At 49.2% G+C, this 19185-nt stretch overlaps 1 protein-coding gene across 4 annotated transcripts in view; it reads right to left on the bottom strand.

Moving 5' to 3' along the window:
* Positions 1–12990: 12990 nt before the first annotated feature.
* The window catches only part of SLC12A3 (solute carrier family 12 member 3), a 35881-nt gene continuing 29686 nt past the window's right edge, over positions 12991–19185 (bottom strand). For all 4 annotated transcript variants that reach the window (XM_004744220.2, XM_004744221.2, XM_045076083.1 and 1 more), the window contains exons 25-26: positions 18154–18221; positions 12991–13472 (exon numbers count right to left, since the gene is read on the bottom strand). In XM_004744220.2, coding sequence (XP_004744277.1) covers positions 13331–13472; positions 18154–18221 — 210 coding nt within the window. In that variant the 3' untranslated portion in view covers positions 12991–13330. The remainder of the gene's footprint in view (positions 13473–18153; positions 18222–19185) is intronic.

Raw genomic sequence — 19185 nt, 5'->3', positions numbered from 1 at the left:
ATGATCTGAGCCAAAATCGAGAGTGATATGCTCCACTGACTGAGCCACCTGGGCACCCCCACCCCACCCTTTTTATAAGGACACCAAGTCATGCTGGGTTAGGGTCTATCCTGCTGACTTCATCTTAGTCTGATCATGTGCAAAGACCACATTTCCAAATACAGTCCCATTCACAGATACTGGGGGTCAGGATTTCAACATCTTTTTACACATTCAATCCATACCATCCTTAATGTAACACAGAACTAGGGTGGCTTCTTTTTCAGCAGTCTTTATGTTAAGAAGTGGGGTGGAGGGCTTTAGACAGAAATTGTCCCCATGCCCAGCTTTCAGTGATTGGATTTTGTCTGCTGAGGGGGGGCTCTGTCGCTTTTCATCGGGGCTGGTTCCACAGGTGTGGGACCTGTGCAGTCACATGGAACTCCACTCTTGGTTTAATGCTCTGCTGTTACCATCTGAAATTCTTAATAAATTTTGAAAAAGAAGGTTTGCGTTTTCATTGGTCCTCACAAATGAGGTAGCTGGGCCTGCTTTCATAAATAAGATGGAAGAAAATGACTGATTATGATCTGGTGGTCTTGGAACTAGCTAGAAGCTGGCCAGTGGGGCCAGGCCTATTAAAACAAGCAGAAGCCTTAAAGGAGGCAGCCAGGCAGGAGATAATGGCTTTATTGGGAAATTAAGTATGCCCCATGGCGTGGTTTCCTCTAGCTCATGGTGACAAGCATCAAGACACTTTAAGATAGCTCATCCACTTCCAACAATAAGAAAGTAAAGGGGTTGTGTTTTTTTCCTTAGGGAAGAGGCAATCTAATTTCTGTGAGTCCATTTTATCTCCCAGTAAGAGCTCCTTTTAAAGGACTCTGGTGATTCTGCCTATAGCATATTTAGAAAAAACATTAAATTCAAGTCCACAAACATGCCAGGAATAGAAAGGTAAACATGGAGTGACCCTATTCTCAGTAACCTCACAAAGATAATGGCGGGTGATAAGACAATACAAAAATACAGAAATAGAGAACAACCCAGAAGTCTCCCACATTTCTGAAGGACTTGTGATTACACTGAGGGATTCCATAGCACCAGGAGAAGAGGGGGTAGTCAGAAAAAAGTTGGTGGAAACGGTGGAATCTGAGCTGAACTTTGAAGGATGTGTGGGATTGAAATAACAATAATAATGTCAGCAATTACTGATTAGGTCCAACAGGATGACTGTGTACAGAATTGATATGGACAAGTATAAGTCAGTGATTAAACTCATGGTCCCAGAGCCCGACTGCCTGTTTTCAAACCTAGCTTTTGCCCCTTGAGTGCTATGTGACCCTAAGCAAGTTACTTAACTTCTCTGTGCCTAATTTTCCTCTTCTGCAAAATAGGAAGAATCACAGTATATATTTCACAGGGTTGTTCTGAGGGTTACACGATAGAACATTGCTGAAGGTCTTGGGACAGATCCAGACAGGATGTGCTCCATAAATGTTAGCCATGTGCTTGATAAATGTTAGCCATTCATATTTAGCAAGCCGAAACCAGTCCAGTCCAGTGGTTCCTGAACCTAACTATGAAACAAAGTCACCCAAGGCACTCTTTTTTAAAGTAAAGTTCCTTGGGCACCCAGGTGGCACAGTAAGTTAAGCATCTGACTCTCGATTTTTGGCTTAGGTCATGATCTCAGGGTTGTGAGACTGAGCCCCATGTTGGGCTCTATGCTGGGCATGGAACCTGTTTGAGATTCTCTCTCTCTTCCTCTCCCCCTGCCTCCCTCTCTCAAAAAAAGGAAAAAAAAAAAAAAAAAAGGCAAAGATCCCTGCAACACCAACACCGAGTAGTGGCAAAGATATGGAGCAACCAGAACTCTCCTACATGACTGATAGGAGTATAAAAATGGCACTGCCCTTTTGGAAATCGGTCTGGCAGTTTCTCATAGAGTTAAACACACACCTGTCTACAATCTAGCCATTACCATCACAGGGATTTACCCAAAAGAAATGAAGGGCTTGGGGCACCTGGGTGGCTCAGTGGGTTAAGCCTCTGCCTTTGGCTCAGGTCATGATCTTAGGGTCCTGGGATCGAGCCCCATATCGGGTTCTCTGCTCGGCGGGGAGCCTGCTTCCCTCCCTCTCTCTCTGCCTGCCTCTCTGCCTACTTGTGATCTCTATCAAATAAATAAATAAAATCTTTAAAAAAAAAAAAAGAAAGAAAGAAAGAAATGAAGAAATGAAAGGGCTTGCACAAGAATGTTCATGGCAGCTTTATTCATAATAGCACCAAGCACTGGGAATGGCCAGTTGTCCATCACCAGGAGATTGGATGAGAAAGCTACAGAACACCCTTACAATGGCATATTACTCAGTAATTAAAAAAAAGAACCAACTCCTAATACATACAGCAGCATGAATGAATGTCAAAACCATGCCAAGTGAAAGAAACAGGCAAAAAGAGTACGAATTGTAAGAGTCCATTCATATGGACGTGGACTTATCGTTGCCTGGGGATGGGGCCGGCAGAGACTGACTTGGAAGGGACACAGCACTGGTGTGCCCGAGTCAGCTGGTAGGGTGACACAAGGCCCAACTGTGAGCCTCTTCAGTGACAACTCTTAAGAGTGGCATCATATCCATGGCTTGAAATTGGCTATGCTGGGAATGTTTACACCACAGAGATCAGCAAACACTACAAAGCAGAGCGTTTTTTACCCCAGGGAATCTGTTGTTAAACTTTTACCAACACACCACTGGACATGAAGAAAGCTTCTGGACTGTTGAAATGTTCTAGCTTGATAAGGTGTGGGTTATGCAGGTACAGACATTTGTCAAAACAGATCAAGCTGTTCACTTAGCATTTATACCTTTCTCTGCGTGCACCTCATGCTTCAGCTAAACATGGAAATGAAGAAACAAACAAAAATACAGGATGGCTGTCTGGGGCCCATCTAAATGGGGTCTGATGCCAAGCTGGTACTGGTCCAAAGGCCAGGTATGGAAACCACTGGTCAAGTTTGACAGTAATTATAGGGTTTATTAAAAAACAAAACAACGGGCACCTGGGTGGCTAAGTGGGTTAAGCCTCTGCCTTCGGCTCAGGTCATGATCCTAGGGTCCTGGGATCGAGCCCCACATCGGGCTCTCTGCTCTGCGAAGAACCTGCTTCCTCCTCTCTCACTGCCTGCCTCTCTGCCTACTTGCAATCTGTCAAATAAATAAAATCTTAAAAAAAACAAAAACAAAAAACAAAAAAATAACAGCGATGAGGGGAGCCTGGGTGGCTCGTGTGGTTAAGTGTCTGCTCAGGTCAAGTCATGATTTCAGGGGTCCTGGGATCAAGCCCCAAATCAGGCTTGCAGCTCAGTGAGGATTCTGCTTATCCCTTTCCCTCTGCTCCTCCCCACTGCTTGTGCGCGCTCTCTCTCTCTCTCTGTGTCAAATAAATAAATAATATCTTTAAAAATAAAATAATAAAATAATAGCAATGATAACCTTAGCGACAGGTAAGACTGCAAAGAACTCTTGGGACCACCTCCAGAAAGACCATATACGGTCACCCTTGAAAGATGGAGCCTTTTTTGTGGGCAGTGGGAGGTGCTGGAGCAGTAGAAGAGATATCAGCGTGGGACATCACCATCAGTGTGGGTCTGTGTCATCACAGAGGCTGCATCTGATGGGGAGACACTTGGGGCCAGAAGACCAACTCTTCATTCAAGGGGAAACATAGACGAGCATTAGGATAGACCCCAAAAGGAAATGTGGGAAAAACAGAAAATAAGACATTGCAGAAATAAAGCAGGGGGGAATGAGCGGAGCTAACGGTCAACTCTATGATGTGCTTCCCACACGCCACACACACAACTTCGAGAACCTTGCCTGAGGCATCCATTTTCTCCTCACAGCGACCTTATGAAGCAGGAGGCTATCAATATTTCCATCTTACAGCGGGAGAAACTGAAGCATGGAGAGTTTAAGGAACTTGCTCAAGGTCACAGAGCTAGTAACTCTTTGCAATTATTAGTTAGTGATTAACTGTACTGAGGTACAATTTACACACAGTAAAATACACGGGTCTCAAGTGTCCCATTTGAAGAGTTTTGGCAGGTGTCTTTGCCTGTGTAACCCACACCCCTGTCAAGATCTAGAACGTTCCTGTCACTCTATAAAGTTCCCTAGTGCCCCTTCCCAGTCTACCCATTCACCCTCCCCAACAATCCTGGTTCCAGGCCTGTTCTGGAAAGTCCATGGAAATGAACTCATACAATATGGATTTTGTGTCTTTCAAAGACGGAAGTGCAAGCAGATCAGAAAAAGAAATACAGTGAGCTAAAGGGACATTCAGATCCTGAAATGAGATTTCTGGAAATCTGGAAATGAAAGGACTATGGAGATTTTTTAAACTGGATCGTAGTAACAGTTTCGTGGTGCTATCTCTGTGGAGACCCAATTCATCTTTAAATTCTAAGAAGGGGAAAGGAAAGAAGGAGTCAAGATCTGTTTTTCTTGACAGTTGGGTTGTGAAGGTCTGGAAGGGCCTTTGCAAATCCTGAAGAGGCAAAAGGTCACAGACAGAGCACATGGTTTATTTTAGGCCATTTGGTGTTTAGACCCTGCTGGACCTCTCTACTTTGTTCTTAGAACTCTTATTTTAGGGGTGCCTGGGTGGCTCAGTGGTTAAAGCCTCTGCCTTTGGCTCAGGTCATGATCTCAGGGTCTTGGGATCGAGCCCCGCATCGGCCTCTCTGCTCGGCGGGGAGCCTGCTTCCTCCTCTGTCTCCTGTCTCCTATCTCCTCTGCCTACTTATGATCTCTGTCTGTCAAATAAATAAATAAATATCTTAAAAAAAAAAAAAACAACTCTTATTTTATGGGTTTTTAGAGACGTCCCCAAGCTCCAGCCAGAAACCTTGCCTTTTATGGCCTTTTCTGAAGTCCTAATTTGGCCACATGCATGCCATCTTCTTTGGCCCAGGAAATGGACATCCTGTTTCATTCTCATGAAATCCACCCTACAGCAGCTCTGGTGCCCATGCTAAGCCTGGCCAGAAGCAGCTTTCTTTTTTCACCAGAAGTAGCCCTTGAGGCAAATCCTTCTTTATGATGTGGCCAGTGATAGGGAAGGGTCTTTGCCAGATCAAGGAAAGAGTTCTCTCAGACTGTGGTTTGCAGTCTTTGAGGAGTGTGATACTCACTGCCTGTTATTTCCAGACCATCCTGCTGATCTCTTAGAAGTGCTTGTTACAGGGCGCCTGGGTGGCTCAGTGGGTTAAGCTGCTGCCTTCGGCTCAGGTCATGATCTCAGAGTCCTGGGATCGAGTCCCGCATCGGGCTCTCTGCTCGGCAAAGAGCCTGCTTCCCTCTCTCTCTCTCTCTGGCTGCCTCTCCATCTACTTGTGATTTCTCTCTGTCAAATTAATAAATAAAATCTTTAAAAAAAATAAAATAAAAAAAGAAGTGCTTGTTACATACCCTTTCATTTATTTATTTAAAAAAGATTTTTATTTATTTATTTGACAGAGAGAGAGAGTGAGCTCATAAGTAGGTAGAGGGGCAGGCAGAGAGGAGGGGGGAAGGCAGGCAAGTTCCCTGCCGAGCAGAGATCCCGATGTAGAGCTTGATCCCAGGACCCTGAGATCATGACCTGAGCCGAAGGCAGAGGCTTAACCCACTGAGCCACCCAGGCACTCCTATTTATTTATTTTTAAAAAAGATTTTATTAATTATTTGACAGAGAGAGACACAGCGAGAGAGGGAACACAGCAGAGGAAGTGGGAGAGGGAGAAGCAGGCTCCCCGCTGAGCAGGGAGCCCGATGTGGGACTTGATCCCAGGTCCCTGGCATCATGACCTGAGCTGAAGGCAGATGCTGAATGACTGAGCCACCCAGGTGACCCTACATACCTTTTTATTTAAAGAAAATTAAAACAGAGCTGGTTTTTGAAAACCCCAAGTGGCTCTTGAATAGGAGACACCAGGTATGGCCCATCAAGATGGATGATTGGGGCCAAGAATGGGCCTGATATTTGGGTGGTGGATGCAAGGTGGATACAATCCTAAACTTGGCCCTTATGAGGTTTAAAAGCGTATCCAGGGTTTATCTCCTGGACAACTTAAACAGAATTACTATATATGGCCCAGCAATCCCACTCTTAAGTGTATATCCGAAAGAACTGAAAACAGGAGTTTGAACAAAAACTTGTCCATGAATACTACATAGCAGCACTACTCACAGCAGCCAAAAGGCAGCAATAATGCAAATGTCCATCAGCTGATGAATGGATCAACAGAATGGAATATTATGTCTCTGATGAACGGATCAACAGAACAATGGAATAAATGTCTCTGATGAACGGATCAACAGAATGGAATATTACTCTGCTACAAAAAGTCACGAAGTCTTGACACCTCCTGCCACATGGATGAGACTCGAAAACATGGTGCCAAGTGAAAGAGGCCAGGCATGAGGGCCACATAGTACACGATTCTATTTATTCGGAATATCCAGAAGAGTCAAGTTCACAGAGAAAGAAAGCCGATTAGTGAATGCCAAGGGTTACTGAGGAGGGATTGCTTAATGGGGCTCGGATTTCCTTTTCAAGGGGACGAAAATGTTTTGGAGCTAGGTGGTGGTGACGGCCACAGAATGTGAAGTCACTAGATGTCACTGAAGGGTACACTCTAATGCCAAGCCCTGTGCTGGGTGCTGGGGTGCCAAGATGCATCAGACATGGTGGCCATCATGGCTGACATTGGCTCATTCAGCTCCTTCAGAAGCTGAGATATTGAAATACCCCATGCCAGTTGGTTAACAGCCACTGCCCTGAATACCTCCTCTCCCCCGATGTTCCAGCCCCTCGAGATCTCACTACCATCCAATAACCCAAATATCTACCCTAGTTATCACCTTCACAGATCTCATAGTAAAATGGTGGACACTCTAGGTTTTGCTCTGAAATGATTACTTCCTGCAGAATCTCATGCCTTGAAGGGCATACAAATAGACCACAAACTACTCTGTATTCTTCTCTGTCTCCTTCTCTCCCACTTCCACTGAGCAATCTTTCTGTCCTCACACTACCAGCCCCTCAAAGTCTGCTCAGGGCTTGCAGTTCGCTTCTGGCCTCTCTAACCATCTGGGAGCTCATGGTCAGCTATCTCCATGTACTTTCATCATTCTCTTTGACTCTCTCCTGGCGTGGCCTTCCATTCTTCTTCCATTCCATTCTTCCATTCTTTGCTTGGCCAGCCCCATTGCTGGGGAACATGTCACCTGCCTTCTGCAGGTTCGCTTTCTGCCCTGGTGCTCAGGAACCCTCCCAGGGAAAGTCACAAAAGCAAGTGTCCCGAGAAGATGTGCACCCTTGGGCTGGCAGATGTCAGTGATGCCTTCCCTGCCGATGGGCAAAATATCTTCCTGCATTTTGTTGATTCCCCATTACTACCTCTTTTTTATTTTTAAAGATTTTATTTATTTATTTGACAAATAGAGATCACAAGTAGGCAGAGAGGCAGGCAGAGAGAGAGGAGGAAGCAGGCTCCCTGCTGAACAGAGAGCCCGATGCGGGGCTCGATCCCAGGACCCTGGGATCATGACCTGAGCCGAAGGCAGAGGCTTGAACCCACTGAGGATTAAACTGAGCCACCCAGGCATTCCCCCATTACTACCTCTTGGTCAATTAATTTCTTCCTTGCATCCTAAATCTTTCTGCTCTGACATATAAATACACTCAGGTCTCTGTTACTCACCCCCACCCTGTAATGGAGATATTTATTGCTCAATGACTATTCAAACATTCCCCCCAACTTTCCAGCACTCTTGCAGTTGGGAGCCATGGACCGAGCTAATAGGTTTCAAGGGGAAGTAACACGTCGCTTCTGGGCTGAAGCCTTTGGAAGCCAGTGCATGATGTTCCAGCTCTCTTTTCCCTTCCTCCATGAATTGGAAGCTACTGGCAGAGATGATGTCCTCACTAGATGGAAGTAGTTTTGATCGCTGGACGTTGCTATGGAGAAGAGGGGCCCCAAAGAGTTGCCTAACCAGCACAGAGTTATTTGTAAAAGAGAAATCAGATTTTGCCATGCAAGCCATGAACATTTAGAGGATAATTTGTTACTGCAGCATAGCCTAGCATTGTAGTGACTGGTACACACCCTAAAGTAATAATAATCCGAACAGCTTCCCCAGAATCTGCTTCTCCCTCAAGTTTCCAACTCATTTTCCTGCACCTTATTTTCCTTATCTTCTCTCCATTGCTGCGTTACTCAGTGTAGGGTATCTTATTCTTGTTTGCTGCTTTCCTTTTCTCTCTACAAATTCCTCAATCCCTGGTCCCTGACTCACCACTTTACCAAATGATTCTCTGCAAAGCTCCCGGTGATGCCCAGTACCCCAAATTGAATAGCATTCTTAGCAGCTTCAGGCCCTCTGCAGACAGCTGTCCTGAGGGTCCGCTCCGCTTCTTCAACCCTTTTTCTGGTGTCTTCTGAGAGCTTGGTTACCCAGGTTTTCCTCCTGCCCGACCAATGCTGGTCTGTAGGCTGCTATGCTGGCTGCCCCTCCTTCTTCCTGCCCCCTAAATATAGCCCATCCCAAAGTCTAGCCTGTAACCCTCTCCACTCTCTGTACTTTCTCTCTTGGTGATCTCACTCAAACTTTGGCTTCAATATTCTTGTTCATGAGTGTGACTCCCAAATCTATGCATGGTCTGTGTTCTCTAAGAGCACTCAGCTATCAATGGACACCCTGAGCTCTAGGACAATTCTGCCCACTGTGATGTGTTCACCCATTAAGTACCCCAAATGCATTTACTCTTTCTTCCTCCAGCAGAAAGTCTGTTACCTTGCCCTCCATAGTACACGGTTTCCCCATCTTGCAGCTGCCCAGGCTCAACTTTTGGGGCCCTATTTCCACCCACACATTCATCGGGGGAAATTCCTAGTTCTAGGAGCTACGATTTATTCCTCCTCTCCTCCATCCCCTCTCTCTTTTCTGTGCCCTCTGCCACTCCTAGAGTGTTGGGCCTTGATGACTCCTCCCTGCGTGCCCTGACTTTCCTCTTCCAGCCTCCTCCTTCTCTTGACCAGCCAAGCTTCCTACATCTCCGATCTGCCCTTCACCTTCAGTGGCTCCCTAGTGCCTCTGGGTCCGTTATGAGCTCCTCAGCCTCCGAGTGGGGGCCTTCCACAGTGTGACTTTCCTGACCTTATTTTCCCACATCCACAGCCCTCATATGCCAGGAAAACTGGCTTATTGCTTGTTGTCCAAACAAGGGCTCTCCTCGTTTGGGTCCTTGCTCAAACTACTCCTACCACCTGGGAGGGCCCAACCCCAGCCCTCCTTTCTATCTGTAGAATCCTAGTGGTCATTCACACCTATTCTAAATGCCATTTTCTCTAGAGAGACTAGCCTAGTTCCCTTGATCTCATGTATTTACTCCCCTTCTCACATCCTTGGAGCCTCTGTCTGTAACTCTCTTACAAGCTAGGATGAAAAGCACTTTGTTCTCTCTTGACTCTGTCCTTCGTCTGTATGACATTCTGCAGTCTGTCTTCTCCGCCAGGTGGTTCTTTGCAAGGCTCTACCCACATGGCATTTTTAGAAACTGAATTTGTTTTGACTCCATTTCAAGAAGCGGCTCTTATATGATGCCTGCGCTTTCAATCTCAAGATTATCCCTCACTTCAAATGGGGAATTACCAGTGCAGCTGTGACTGGGCTTTCCTGGGTCCCGCTTCTGTGAATGCTTTTGAATTTAGCAGCATTTTTTTTTTTTTTTTTTTTTTTTTGTGACTTCCTGAGCTAAACATAGCTAAAAGCGAAACCTGGCTGCTTTGCATGTGCTTGGGGCCTCCCAGCCAGGTGGTTCTTCTGGAACATTCCAGCTGGCCTCGTCCCTGTAAAACTCACATCTCCCTCACCACACGAGAGAGGCCAGGCTGGTGTGCAAAAGGGAATCCAGTCCAAATGAGGACGCTGCATGTATGTGCTCACGAGGCCCACAGCTTTCTGCCTGGGAGGTAGAATTCAACAAGCTTACTGGGTGAAAAATAGGCCATACTGTGCTTGCTTCAAAGCCGCCACAAGCCTGGGCCGGAACCGAAGGAGGAAGTGAAATCTCGAGGCTGAAATGCTGCAGAGAAAATTGAAAGCTGATAGGACAGTGGCTCCCAGGGGACAGGGGTGAGGCGCCCCTGCTGGGGGGTGGTCCTCGTGGCTGCTGGCTGCCGCTGGGCTCCTTCCATGCACAATGCAAGGGAAGACTATACGGGAAACCCTTCCTACCACTGAAACTCATGAAGTTGGAGGATCTTATCACCAACACGCATAGAGAGTGCAAGCGAGAGAGAGAGAGAGCGCGCAAGAGATACACTGGGGATTGAAATCTGTTACTCTTCTGCTGCTCTATGGGCCAAACAATGAGTCGGAGGGTTTTCGAGAGCCTCCCAATCACAAGGCAGGACAGTGGGAAGTCATGGCCAAGGGGAGGGTGCACAGAAGAATCTGTTCTCCACCCAACCCCCAGCACCCACTTTGATTAACCATGCGTGGGCCAAACCACAGTCATCAGCAGGCCAGGTGGCCAGTGACACCTGTTCAAGTCAAGCTTTCTCATGTCACAGACGGAGGCCCAGCGAGGCTAAGAGGTATCTGAGGTTGCACAGCCAGTTTTGGAGGGAGACAGAGACTCAGGTCCAAGCCTCTTGGTGGCCAGGCCATGACTTTCCACTCCACCCCTCCACCTCGGGTTGAGGCAACCCGAGAACACTTGGAGACTTTTATCATGACAGAAGAAAACGAGTTCCCTGTGAGTCTGCAAACACAGGCAAGAGAAGCAAAGGGAATACGGTGTCTCCTGTAGATGCCCACGTGGAAATCTGGCAATATAACCCAAAGAACCCGGGGAATCTCAGGGAAAAGTTCAATCCAGGGTTGAGAAAACAATACAGTTGATTTTTTCAAAACACTCAGCAGCGTTGAGAAACAGTGTGTTCCAAAACAAATAAATTCTGTTGACTGAGTGAATGTATTTTTTATTCATTTCATTGTTTTTGACCTTACTGTTCACTCAGGGCTTTAAAATGAAACACAGAAAAAACAAAGCTATTATCATTGTTCAAAATGCAGTTTCCAAGACAGTAAAGATTATTTTTTTGTTTGTTGGTTTGTTTGAATGTCCTCAGCCAGAGGATTGTGTGACCTTGGATCAGGGTTTTCCTGATCTCCTTGTGAGCTATTTGTCAGGAAATAGTTTTCTGTGTGGTTCTAAAAAGGCAAGGCTGAGTGAGGCTTTGTCTATCTGGAATTGGGGGTTGGTCCCAGGTCTGCGGAATGGCTCAGAGGCAGGAGCCACCCCAGGGAGCACAGGCAGGCACCCGGTCGCTCTCAGAAAGTCCTGATACTGGGAAGCACCCGGGGGTTCTGTCACAGGTGGGAGCCAGAGCCTTTGGTCTCTGCAGCAAAGTGTACCTGCGAGGAACCGAAGTCCTTTGGGTCCAGACACTAAGAAAGAGATTTCTGCCTTCATGACTAAGTGGGCAGTTCAGTGGGCTTGGAGGGGGCCAACCCGACCCGAAGATGTCTTGTTCCTTCCAACCTGAAGAAAGTGGTTATTGCAGAAGGCACAGCCAGTAGCCCCCCAACATCCCGCTTGTATGCTGCTGGGGTGCATCTAGAGCTGAAATGTCTTTTTAGGGAGCCTTGCCCACTGGCACTGGACATCCTTAATGTACATTCTACTCCTTGTCCTAGCTTCATGGGTGCAAACATTCTGGGAGAATCCAAACACCCTTACCTGAGCCGGGCTCGTCCTCCCCAGGCTCCCTCCCACCTCTGACCCCCATCTTCCACTCACCCCCACCGCAGCCCCCCCTGCTTCCATCTCTTGCTGTTTTCTCCACCCCCATTCTTTTCCCTGGCCTGGGGCGGAATGTGGACCTTTCTGATCCTGCGCCAATCTGGCCATCTTTATGCCTCTTCTCGGCTTCTCCATTCCTGACCCACCAAACCTGCATTCCTAGAGCTCCATCCCCCATCTCCAACCAAACTCCAAAGTTAGCACCTTTCCATGAGAAACCCTGAGTCTTGTCCTTCCTTTGAAACTCTTTCTCGACTAACGCCCACCATCAGTACCCCTCCTCGCATACTCTGTTCCTTGCCTTTCCTTCTCCGAGGGATATGCTGGGGAAATGGCAGTGATGCCCAACTCGGCCTTTCTTCAAACCCTGGGTCACTGTCCGTTCGTGGATTGCAACCCACATTAAAAAAAAGACAAAGAAATAAAACAGAAAATACCAGAGGGCACCACCCATAGTGAGAATAAGTATTGTTTTGTGACACGTTCATAGTTTCAGTGTGTGTTTGCTTCACTTCTCAAACATGAAAGATATTTCTTACCGTGGGTTGCAGCCTAAACAGGTTTAAAAGTCCCTGATCTACCGGAGAACCAACCCCAATGCTAAAGACATATTATGGAAAGTGAAGAGAGTGAGAAGCCGTTAAAGAAATTTGCATCATGGAGGCTCAAAGGGCCCTGAGATTCCTCCCTGTGAAGGCTGCTGGGGCAGGGGAGCCCACCCCCGCCCCATAGGTGGCCTAGAAACTGCTACAATGGTACTTAGCACTCTGATTCAAATTTGTATATAAATGAAAGCCTGGGGGCACTGGGGCAGCTCTGTGGGTTAACATCTGCCTTCAGATCTGGTTATAATCCCAGGGTCCTGGGATGGAGCCCCATATCCCCATCCTCAGATCAGCGGGGAGTTTGCTTCTTCCTCTCTCTGCCCCTCCCCCCTGCTCCTGTGCATGCTGTCTGTCTGTCTCTCTCTCAAATAAATAAATTTTTCAAAAAATCAAAGACTGGGGACCCCTGGGTGGCTCAGTGCGTTAAAGCCTCTGCCTTTGGCTCAGGTCATGATCCCAGGGTCCTGGGATGGAGCCCCACATCCGGGCTCCCAGCTCAGCAGGGAGCCTTCTTCCTCCTCTCTCTGCCTGCCTCTCTGCCTACTTGTGAACTCTGTCAAATAAATAAATAAAATCTTTAAAAAAAAAAAAAGTCAAAGACTGAAATCTTAATTCGTTGTAATCAAGATCAAGAGAAAACTTAAAAGGAAAATGGATCCACCAGAGAATTTTCCACACAACTTCAGCTGTTACTTCTCCAGCCCATAAAAACGAGCCCAGAGGATGTGTCCATTGGGAGTGGGGTCCAGCCAAAGTTTGGAAATCTACCAGCTTCTTCAGTCAGATCAACAGATGCTTAAAGTACAACAGGACACGAGTCTTGTCCCCATGGACAGGCGGATGTCCCAGGCACCCTCAGCTTTGGGCAGGCATGACCCAGCCTGGAGTTACTGGCAGTAAAAGGTGAGCACGTTTTCCTGGTTCCCTCGGATCAGGATAACCGGAGGTCTGAGATCCTGGGACAGCGTCTCCAACCAGGCCATGTACAGTGAGCTCGGGCACTTCCCCTTCCTCCCTATGGGCAAGGTACTGCAAGGCAGGAAGAAGCAGCAGATAAAAACTTACCAGTACCCTTCCCCACACAGCCCAGCCCAAGATTCACTTTCTGATCAGGAACTCTGTTTACCAACTCCTTCAGCACTCCTTCCTAGCCACCCTAAGCATAACCTCCCACATTCCTTAAAAGCATGACTCCAAATGTATCTTCAGCCACAAAGCTGGTATAAACAAAGCCACAGCCTGTAAGACTCACATGATCTGGTCTCCACCAACATCCACGACCTCACCTCCTTCTACCCTCAGCCTCGCTCACAACACTACAACCATAATGGCTTTCTTCCCATCCCTGAAATCAATGGCAAGCTTGCTTCTGCCCCAGGGCCTTTGCATGTGATGTTCTCCCCACCCAGAAAGCAGAGCCTCTCCCCTTCCACCTGGTTGACTCTTTCAGATCACCCATACTGTGGCTCACAAGTATCTCCTTCTCTGATCACCCCCTTCCAGAGCAGGCTTGCTGCCCCTCTTTATCACAGCACCCTGTTTCATTGTCCTCACAGCCCTTCCCACTCTCCAAACCCTCTTTTCATTGGTCTGTTTGTTGTCTGTCTCCTCCACTAGATTGTACGTTGCAGCCAGGTCTGTCTCGCTCATTATTCTTTCCCTGAACCTAGAACACAGTCTGATACAGTGGGTGATCTCGCTACCTCAGGCTGCTTGAACCATACTGGCCTGTGGCCACGACGAGGTGATCCGTTCACAGGTTTCAGCTGCAGGTCCCTGTCCTGCCTTCTGCCATGTTCATGAGGCCCTGAGAGCACCTTTGCCGTGCAATGCTGTGCAGATAATGAGATGCCTGGGGGCTGCTGTTCAGTTCTTCCAAGAGGTGACTTTCTCACTATCTTGCAATTCCAAAAATGCTGCAGGATGACCATAGCTGACCTCCTCTTGACTCCAGGAGAAGGCAGTATCTCCCAGGCCCAGTGGGCGGGACATAAAGCTGGGGCTGCCCTTTGCAGTCTGTTTCCCTACAGGACATCCCTGGCTCCTATTACCTCTGAACTTGAGCACAACCCTGGGGAGGGGGCAGGGCTTGTGGCGCTGGCCTTCTTCCCTGCCAAGGGGAAAGGGCAGAAAGGAAGGCGCAGAGCGACTCTGGACTGCGGAGTCCCGGTTCTGGCCACAGGTGGGAGCAGCGCTGCCCCTCCTCGGCCATGTGGCTCTGGCAGGTGGCTCCCAGGCATGAGCCTCTGTTTTCTCTTCCCTGAGGTGAGGACACACACACCTCCCTCAGAGACTGTTGACTCTAAAGGGGACAGAGGTGACAAAGGGCGCCACACAGTGCCTAGCACCTGGCAAGCACCTCCTCATGGAAGCAGCCATTGTCACACTCATTGTGATTTAGCCAGGGGAAGTGACGAGCTGGTGAGCGGCAGAGCTGGGGCTCCAGCCAAGGTCCTGGGATTTTCCAACCCCAGATGCCTCTGCTCACAGCGACCCACACTGAGCAGGCCAACAGGGGGCTCTGGACACGTATCCCTTGCTTCAGATTTCATCCTCGAAGCCTCCCTGGGGACCACCTCTACCCTCCTTTAGAAAGCAAGGTCCCCGGGGTGTCTGGGTGGCACAGTCGGTTGGGTCTTTGACCCTTGGTTTCAGCTCAGGTCGTGATCTCAGGGTCGTGCACCACGTCAGGCTCCGTGCTCAGCATGGAGTCTGCTTCTCCCTCTCCCCCATCCTTCTCCCCCATTCTCTCTCTCTAAGATAAATAAATCAAAATATTTTTTAAAAAGAGAAGCAAGGTTGCTGGGACAGGGAAAGGCTGTAGGAACGGGGGTATTTCATGAAGCTGGCGTCACCTTAGAACACGTTCGTGTCCGGTGACTCTCAAGAAGAAAGGGAAGTGGAAAGATCAAAACGAAACTTTCCTGATTTCACAGTGGTGCTGAAGTTTCGGTTACATCGTCAGCAAAGCCTGTGGGGAACTCCTAGGTCATTCTCAAGAACTGAATTCAGAAATTTCAAAGGCCGCAAGGGGGCTGGTGGCTGCATTCTCTGGGGGGCAGAGGACACCCGTCTGTCACTACTGCTGTGGCCTCTCAAGCTTCAGCGTCATGCCCCCTTCCCCAGCAGACAGTGTCCACCTGTCCAAGGGACAGGCTCCCTTTGCACTCGTCCCTGGACCAGCGAGAGACAGTGGACTCCTGTTCCCAGGCTGTGAGACCCTGGCAGCTACGAATCTTCAGAATTAAGCAGCCCCAGGACAGAAGGACTTCTTGTTCAGATTTGCATCTCTTGGCCACAAAGAAAGGCAGCCTCGGCTCAAAACCTGGATCTAAGGCTTCATAACCCAATCCCCGCTTCCTGGCTGTGGGGTCCCGGGCAGGCTGCCTGACTCCTCTGAGACTCAGTTTCCCTGTCTCCAAAGTCTGTGTGTTGCTGGGCAGATGGGGGTAAAACAGAACCACTGAGCAGAGTTTTGAACATTACTAAGGCCCCATGCCTCGAGTGAGGCTCAATCAGAAAAACGCTTTGGAGGAGGACTTCTTTATAGGAAAAGGGAAGGGTCTAGTCCCAAAAGGGAGAGCAGAAATAGGTTGCTTGTCATCTAGGCAAAGGCTGTGGGGCCGGTTTATCAGCCGTGAGGGTGAAGCTGGACTCAAACACAGGCCATTAATCAGATAAATTGCTGTAGGGTAGACAGCGAACAACTAAGTTCTGCCTCAAACCTGCTCTAGAAAATGGTCTGAGGACGCTCTTCGGGACACTGGAAAGTGTAATTTTGTCTTTCCTCCTGAGTGGGGAGGGGAGGATTTTTCCTCCCTCGGAAATTCTGGGGAATGCAGTCTTCTCCACCCCACCCCAGACCCTGATCTGGAAGGAACTGAGGAATGTGCCAAATCCTGGGGCCGATGAAAGTGACTCTCAGACTGAATTTTAAGAAACACTGGTGGGGATGTCTCTGGGTTGGAGGTTGGCAATGCCAAGGCTCAGCGGCTGTGCCCTCCCAGTGAAGGTGGGAAGGCCCGTGTCGGGCTCCCTGCTCAGTGGGGAGTCTGCTTCTCCCTCTGCTCACTCTTTCTCTCAAATAAATAAATAACAATAATTAATTAATTAATTAAAACAATTAAGTGACTGGACTCATGATTATTTGTGTCTGCTACTCCCCCAAAGGCTGCTGGGGTGGGGGACCTATCTTTCCCTCTGGGGTCCAGGGGATAGGGGAGTGGGGTGGAGAAAGTGCCCGCAGGGGCTCACTTCCCTGGGTGAAATTTCTCATCTCATGGCTTGAGAGACCGACTTATCGTAGTGGCAAATAAACTTCAAATCATAGCATGTTGGCATGAAGGGCAACCTTGGAAATAATTAGGTTAAACCCTTCTCTATAATCAGGGAGATGGAGACACAGAGAAGTAGGGTTACTTGCCCAAGGCCACAAGTGAGCAGAGACAGCGCAAACCTGCTTCTTTGACCGGGGCTAGCCCTCACCCTCACAAGGAGGCGGCTTGGCACCACACCCAAGGAAAGGTCTGGGACGCTGTCCTGGGATGAAGCCATTGTCTTGCACTGGGACTGGGTCCACAACCTAGGCAGACCTTGCCCTAGGAACACTCACTGCTGGGTGTTGGCCAGAGGGTCCCAGAGAAACGCAGCCCTTTCTCTTACCACAGTTCCCGCATGAAGGAAACACAAAGCACTTTCTTTGTACCCAAAAATGTTCTCCCTAAGAGCTCCAGGGAGCCCTGTTGAGGCAGAGCCAGCCTCATGGGCGAGTAAGCTGTGCAGTCACACACACACCCCCACCCCCAACACATACTTAGAAGGGTCCCATGCTGGCTTCCATTCTCTGCTGCTGCCATCTTGTCATTCTCAACAATTTTCAAACAAGGGGCCCCACATTTTCATTTTGTACTGGAGCCTCAAAAGGGTATGCTTGATCCTGGTCTCAGGGTAGGAGAAAACTGGTTCTGCAGGCTTCTGGGCCATCCTGAGGAATTCCCAGGTGGCCTGCCCTCAGGAAATGCAAGCCAGGCCAGTTAGGGGCCTTGCCAAACACCCTGTTCCCTCGGAGTTAGGCTTCTCTGGGGGAGGGGGTCAGAGGGCCTGGCTGACCATGTTCTTCCTCCCGGCCTCTGTGAGAACAGAGCCACTCTGAGACCCTCTGTGCCACTGCCACCTGTCCCTTCAACTCCACGCCCTCAGCTTCCACCCCTACCCAGCAGAAGTGGCTCAGAGCTGGCCACAGGCCGCAGCAGCCTGACAGGCACGGAGCCCGGCACGGCGACCCTGTGCCCCTGCTGCCGCCCAGGCTTGGCACCCACAGCAGCCGGGGGTGGCCCATGTCCAAGGAGGGCTGGGTGATTCCCAAACAACCAGGAATTGATTTTCTTCCTGAATGAGCGGGGTCCTCTTTGCCAAGCTGTGTTTGGCAGGGAAAGGTGGCGAACAGGGAAAATGGTGGTGAGGGGGGTCGGCCAGGCCTGGGGCGTGTGAGGTCCTAGACTTCTGCCAGCTGGCACTCAGGTGAGGGGTGCCGAGCAGGCCCAGTCCTGTGCCAAGAAGCCACCTGAGCTGTGTTTCCTGGGCTTTGGGCCCTTCTGGCTCACAGGGTCGGGCTCGGGTCCTCAGCCGGCATGTACCTCCTGAGCCCCTTCCCAGAGCGGACGTCCTGGGCCTCAGGGACAGGCTTCCTCTCCCAGCAGCAGCTACTTACATGACCACCAGAGCGGCATCCCGGGAGGAATCCTGCAGAATCTCATTCAGCCTCACCTGCCGAAGGGACTAGAGCAAGGAGAAGCCAGGGGGTCACTGTCCACATCCTCAGGAGTGTCCCCGACAAGCCCAGGGACGTCTTCTTTAAGATTTCAGACCAGATGCACGAATTCTTCCCCCTTAATTATTACCTTCCTCCAAGACGGAGGGAAACCCTCAGAGTAGCAGAAAGCCAAGTTCACCTCCTTGGGAACTTGGCTTTCCTTTGCTGGGCCTTATTTCCATGACTGGGGCTGGTCCTGGGGAGGGGGGCGGTTGGGTGGGAGAAAGAGCACCTTCCGTGGTGTGGGGTGAGCTGTTCACAGCAGAGAGAACCCGAGCAAGGCACGTGGCCTCCCTGAGCGTTACTGTCTTCTCTGTAAAATGGGTATGATAATCGCCTCCCCAGGGGAACGCAGGCAACGGTGGAGGGTGATAACCCACGCAAAAACACGTGGACGTCGAGGGCCGGGCACACGAAAGGTGCTTGATAAGGGAGACTCCGAGCACAGGTGGAATGTGTCCCTTCTTCCTCTACCACAGTCCAGACCAGAGCCTTCTTCGAACACTACACGGCATCCAGAGTTTTCCAAGGAGCTGTGAGCCCTCAGGGTCTCTGGGCTGACAGATCAGAATTCCCTAAAGCTTGTGTGAGGCTGGGTTGTGGGGGAGCCTCCTTCCCACCCCAAGGCCTGTCTCCAGTTTGTTCAGAAATGATCGGCACTCAAGAGTCTGACCGTGGAAGGACACCCCATTTGAGAAAATGGAGAATGTCGGGAAAGTGAGTTCACAGAGATCACAGACTCCAGACCCTACACTAGTGACATGTGGGGGGGAATAATTCTTTATCGTGGGAACTGTCCTGGGGGTGGTAGGATGTTTAATATCATCCCAGGCTTCTACTCACTAAGTGATAGTAGTGATCCCACCCTCCAGTGGTAAATGGACACTTTGCCAAATGTCCTCTGAGGGCAAAGAGGGGGTGGGGAGCCAG

The sequence above is a fragment of the Mustela putorius genome, unplaced genomic scaffold, assembly GCF_011764305.1.
Source record: "Mustela putorius furo isolate JIRA1106 unplaced genomic scaffold, ASM1176430v1.1 tig00000174_pilon_pilon_pilon, whole genome shotgun sequence".
NCBI lineage: Eukaryota > Metazoa > Chordata > Mammalia > Carnivora > Mustelidae > Mustela > Mustela putorius.
The sequence above is the reverse complement of the archived record's forward strand: the minus strand, read 5'-3'. Positions and strand labels throughout refer to the sequence as shown.